Below are 6336 nucleotides of genomic sequence, written 5' to 3'. Positions count from 1 at the left end.
TGTTTAATGCAATTTAATTTGGAATATCTTTATCTGCTCTTACAGTTTTACCAGATTCATGTGACAGTCGGTGCCTGGCAAAAAAACTAATTGATAAGAAAGAGATGATTGCGCCACAGAACATTGACTGTTCTGTCACTGTAAACATCACATCAGTGCAGTACGAGACCCTGAGTTTTGTAAGTATCTTTTTTTTATGCTTGGAAAAACAAATGAAGTGTCATCTGAAATTTTCTTCTAACATGAGCATTTTTTTCTTGCTCCTTGGTTCAGTTATTCAACTTTCATGGTGATGAATGAGGTATTTTCTTTGCCTTTAATGTGAAATAACTGAACATAAATAAAGGAGGCTAAAAAAAAGGCTGATTTTAAGAAGGAAATGTCGGTCGGCACTCTTTAAATGTGATTTTAACATGAAATGTCATTGTAAACTATTTTAACTGCACTGAAAAATATACTTTTATTGTCAGGTAACAGCTTGAATATTTAGTGGATTTTCTGAAGTCATTACTTCATTATATTTTAGTATTAACACAAACGTTTTAGGATTGTGTGTTACATTTAATTTAAAGAACTTTGTTCTGCTAAATATTAAGTGAATTTTATTTATGAACTAATTTCGAGAGGATCATGTGCTTATTATTGTGACTGGTCCCGCGTTATTCAATTTAAGATTCACCAATCAGACGATTCCTAAACCACTATAAATACCCTAAGTTTCATTTGACAGCCATCTTCGTTTTGAAGAATCCCCCCTTCCACCCCTACACCACCTCCTTTCCTAGATGGGTGGCACGGTGGCCCAGTGGTTAGCACTATTGCATCACAGCAAGAACGTCACTGGTTTTAGTCCTTACCAAGCCTGCCGACATTTCTGTGCGGAGTTTACATGTTCTCCTCATGCTCACGTGGGTTTTTCCTGGGTTCCCCGGTTTCCTCCCACCATCCAAAAACATGCAACTTAAGTTAATTGACTAATCCAAATCGGCACCATAGACAAGCTCCTAGTAAGTAGTTATCCCTTAAAAGCAATCACTATCTGTTCATTAGCTACTACAGCAGGGGAGCTCTCGAGATCTACCTGAGCTCAAACTCCCGTATCGCCTTTCAAACGGCAGGGAGCCCCGGGCTCGGGGATCTTATGAGCTCAGGGCTCTCTCCCGGGACAGCATGCCAAACAAGCTTTATAATCGATCATCAGCTAAGTGTGAACTCTTGAAATGCACATGGCAATTTAAGCATTAAGTAAAATGTTCTACAATTCATACAATCGTTAAGGTCTTTTCAGGTCTAGGCTTTTAAAAACCAGTAGGCATCTTAGTGTCATGTCCATGGCGTGATTTTTGTACATGATGAATGCAATACTTTTATATTAGTTTATGTTGGTTATGTGGTGGATGTTGCATTCACACTCATTCTCTCTCGTTAACATCTTTGAATATTTGTGCTACATGACAATATAAAAGCTTTCTTTGTTCTTGTATATGAGATTTAAGATGTACGACTGTGTCTGTTCCGAAGCATTAAATAAGATATCATTCGCTACCTTTTTTTATGATGTGCTACTCGCATTGACTGGTGAAAATTCGATCTACCTGCTTACACTGCAGAAACAAGGACATGTATTCAATTCTTACCTGATGAATTTCCATATATGAACGAGGCCTGAATCTGATGAGTAAATCAAAATCCATATGATTTCTCCCCCTGCTTACACGTGCATGAGCCATATCCAATTTGTGCCACATGGGAGCGAAAAAAATTTTTATTGGACCACTTGAACCATGCAGTGTACATGCAACCTTTGAGAAAGGTTATTGAAACCTTAATAAAGCTATTGTTAAAGCATCAAACATCATGAATGAAATGCTTGTGTTCTGAAGAAAATTGGATTTTTAAAACACAAAGAATGTAAGTTTTACAAGTATTATTGCTACATTGGAACTAGATTATATAAATTTGTAATTCAACACTGCTGCAGCTATATTTTACTTTATATACATTTAAAAATTACTAATATATATAGTTTTTTTGCCTTTCCCACATATGCCTCCATGTAAGAATACTAAGGAAATGCAAATGAGCAGCCGTATCTTGGTAAAAATGATAAGCAGATCATAATTTTTTACAATTATTTCATTTCCAATGGTCACCACAGTGTTGCCTCTATTTTTACAAGTAACTTTTTTCTCCAAAGAGGTGGATAGATCCTGAACTTGCCTGGAATGACACGATATCTAGTGCTACATCTGTTATGTTGCCAGTTCACAAAATCTGGACCCCTGGACTAGTTTTGGACAATGTGTAAGTGAACGAATTATGTTTGTGACAGGGCATTGTTATTTTTAACTTAGAAAATAAAAAAACACAGTTTTTTCAATGTATTGTGTTAGAAGGTCCTATATGAAAATTTGCTTTGTTAGATAATTCAATTCAATTCAGCTTTATTTGTATAGCGCTTTTACAATGTATATTGTGTCAAAGCAGCTTCACATATATGGAAATTGGAACAGTGTAGTTCAGTATTTTGGTGTTTAAGTTCAGTTCAGTTCAGCTCAGTTCAGTGTGGTTTAAAAATCACTACTGATAGACCTGAAACTGAAGAGCAAACTCATCGATGCGTAGTTCTACCGATCCCAAACCATGCAAGCTAGAGGCGACAGTGACGAGGGAAAAAAAGACTGCGCCAATTGGCGAAAGTGAAGAAAAAAAAAAAACCTTGAGAGAAACCAGACTCTGTTGGGCACGACCATTTTAATTTCTCCTCTGGCCAAACGTCTTGTGCAGAGCTGCAGTTTGCATAATTAAGCTATGCAGTATGCAAATTTACACAATGGCAAAATAAATACGCTGCATTTCAGCCACTATCTTTTTTGTTGCCATTGTATTGTATTCTTCTAGAGTCCATTCACACATAAATGATTGAGAGCTCATTTTTATGTGATGATGATCAAATTTTTGTTGTTCAGATAAGACATGTCTACACTGGCACATCTTCATTGTCCTTCAGTCTGACATTTGAACAAATTGGATCCTGCAGTGTGACATGGGGACCATATTTGTGCAGTCTAACAAGCTACATTTTTTTTAGGATTAGGAAAAGTCACAAAGTGTGAGCCAGGCTTAAGGCTCCAATTATTTAAAGGGAAAAATAAATTAAATGTTGTTGCCACTTATGGCTGAGCTCTGGATGGAGGGATTTTGAGCCATTCGTCTTGCAGAATAGTGCCTAGGTCACTACATGATGCTGGTGGAGGAAAACATTTCCTGACTTGCTACTCCAAAACACCCCAAAAGTGTCTCAATAATATTTACATCTGGCACCGCCTTCAGGATACATTGTTTAAACCATTGGGTGCACATGGTCTTCCAGAATGGTTTGGTAGTCCTTGGCAGTGCCAAATATTAAAAGTAAAAACGGAATTTGCTGCAGTTGGAGAAGCTTCGTGAATCTTTTCTTTATTTAATAAATTACTTGCGACTCAGAAGACAAATGTCAACATGCAATAAATGCGTGGTGGCATTTGAAGGTGTGACAATTTGGAGGTCATTATATTTAAGACTATTACTGAAATAGTTAAACGTTTATAATGACAAAAACAACATCTTAGATGTTTTACAAAGTGCTCAGCCTGCTGGTTTGTCCATTCACACACATTTTCATTATCACATGATCTCTTATAACAAAATCACGTGACTTTTTTTTAAAAATGCGCATACTGGAACTTGTTCAATAAAAGTGTTTCCATCGTAGTTTATGCACAATTTTTTCTCATAGAATTACAGTTTATCCTACTGTTATTCGCATATGTTTTTTTTATGTGCATTTTTAAAACTTATCTGCATCTTGCCATTTCCATCAATCATTTTATATGCGCAAAATGTGCATAAAAATAGGTGGATGGAAACACAGATAATGTTTGGAACCTTGCATGCACAGAAACCTAGCCCCGATCAACGAGTTTCTGTATCACCATACAGGCTCATTTGATTATAAAGTGATTATTTTGGTGATTTTGATTTCAAAGTGTTTAACATAGCAGCTGTATGAATGTGCAGCTTTGCTTTGACCACACTGTAAAAACACATAAATATTTTGAATATCTAAAACAATTTAAAATTCAAAACGCATTGCTGGTCATCAGGGAGCATATTAATCTAAGCACAAACAAGAACAAGGATGGTAAAAAACCCTGATATAGATAAACTGAATATGAAGTGTTTGAAGCTATATATAAGATAACTGGGCTAATGATGACACCATTCCCTGCAGGCACAGGACGTCAACATGGCGTCATATTGACTTTTTACCTCAACCTACCCCCAACATTGTGGAGACGTTAGATTTTATTTATTTTTTTTTTTTTGGAAATGAAAATTGAGTTGGCATCAGAACCCAACATCAGGTCGACGTCAATGTCCAACCTAAAATCAACCAAATATCAACGCCTATTCATGTTACCTCTGCTGAAAAATCCAGCTTAAAGCAGCCTAGGCTGGTTTTAGCTGGTTGACCAGCCTGGTTTTAGAGGGGTTTTGGCCATTTCCAGGCTGGTTTCCAGCCATTTCCAGCCTGGTCTAAGCTGGAAACTGGATTTTTCAGTAGGGACACCTTCACGATGTGTGGACGTTACCATTATGACATCTATCAGATGTTGGATTTTGGTCACTTTCCAACACAACCTAAAATTAACCAAATATCAACGTAATTTGACGTCGTTATTTGACGTCAAAATAACGTTGGCATTATGCTGTCTAGACATTGAATTTTGGTCAACTGACGTCATGACCTAAATCTAACCTAATATAATTGTCTTGATGATGTGTGCCTGCTGGGTTAACACAGATTAATAAGTATGCTAACTTTAGGAGGTGGTTCACAGCTTTGGTGACAATGTCATGTTATATCTCTTTTTGCCATCAGGATAGATGTAACCACAAAGACCTACACAGATGACGTAGCAGTGATGAAAAATGGAACTGTGAACTATGCTGTTGTCTTGTTTATAGCAGTGAGCAGTGAAATCAGCCTTTTCACCTACCCCTTTGTGACAGGGAATTGTGATGTCGCTATCAATGGGTGGAACCAAAGTGGTAGGAAAACAATTTTGACTATACACTGTTACTGATCGTTTTGCTCTCAACCAGGGACATTATTTCTCAATATTTTATTTTTAATAGCATGAAAAGTAATTGTATCTACTAAATCATTTTTGTGTGTTTATTTAGATTGTGTCCTTTCACTTGAATACCCTAAAAATGCCAATATGTTTGGATCGAGTCAGTGTGGTGAGTGGAACACGGAAAGTGTGGAAATAAAGTCTTATCCAAATGGTTCTTCTCGCAACTATCTCTCGGTAATGATGACTTGATTATAATTATATAAAATTAATTAATTATATATATATATATATATATATATATATATATATATATATATATATATTTTTTTTTTTTTTTTTTTTTTTTTTTGAGGTGTAAAAGTATTTATTACATGAAAAACTTAGGTTAAATTAGATTAAAGAGCCCCTATTATACATTAAAAAGGGTCATATTTTTGGTTTTAAAGGTCTCCAACAACAGACTGATATGCATGCAAGGTCAAAAAAACACTTTAATTGTCTTATAATATGCATTTATTTTTAACTAATTATCCCAGCGATTCCCATAACAATCAAGACGATTCACCAGCGATTCATTTGTTCCCAAACCCCTCCTTAGCGTGAATCTAATCTGCGCGGATTCGACTGATGACAGCCTGTTGCAATTGGTCGAAAGCATTCAGCGCGAGACAATGGTCATCATGGCTTATCAACAATATTGAAGTAGTGAGAGTGCATAGTGTATGTGTGAGCATACCTGCCAACACTCCTGTTTATCCTTGGAGTCTCCCGTATTTCAGACCCATCTTCCGCTATCCTCCTGTATTGTTATTTATCCTGGAAAAATCTGTGAAACGCAGTGAAATGAGAGCTCACAAACACATTTAAATCCGTAAACAAAGCGGCTTTTCCAACGTGGCATTAGATGCGATATGAGAATATTAAGTGTTAACCAGATACAGTACAAGTGGTTACAATTAACAAAACAAAATTAAATACTTAATTTGCAAGCTAGAGAAAACATGGAGGCAACAATTTTAATCACACTTACACTTGTGAAATGAAATGGAGGAAGAAGCTGGTCCATGAACTGTGTACTGATAAAGTTCCTCTCGAGCTCTGACAAAGTCCCACACATCAATAGTATTTTCTGATCCTTCCTTTAACAATATATGTATATATATATATATATATATATATATATATAATGCTGAGGTATTTTTGCAAAAATAAA

At 36.0% G+C, this 6336-nt stretch overlaps 1 protein-coding gene across 1 annotated transcript; it reads left to right on the top strand.

Annotated features, from left to right (window-relative positions):
- Positions 1-52: 52 nt before the first annotated feature.
- On the top strand, positions 53-5372 carry LOC137490174 (ligand-gated ion channel 4-like). Its single transcript, XM_087245487.1, has 4 exons — positions 53-179; positions 2198-2304; positions 4925-5094; positions 5230-5372. The coding sequence occupies exons 1-4, from the start codon at positions 105-107 to the stop codon at positions 5370-5372; spliced, it is 495 nt and encodes a 164-aa protein (XP_087101613.1). The 5' UTR covers positions 53-104.
- The last annotated feature ends 964 nt before the right edge of the window (positions 5373-6336 follow it).

Source organism: Danio rerio, chromosome 3 (assembly GCF_052040795.2).
Source record: "Danio rerio strain M-AB ecotype USA chromosome 3, GRCz13ab, whole genome shotgun sequence".
Classification (NCBI taxonomy): Eukaryota; Metazoa; Chordata; class Actinopteri; order Cypriniformes; family Danionidae; genus Danio; species Danio rerio.
This window is presented reverse-complemented; position numbering and strand designations above follow the sequence as displayed.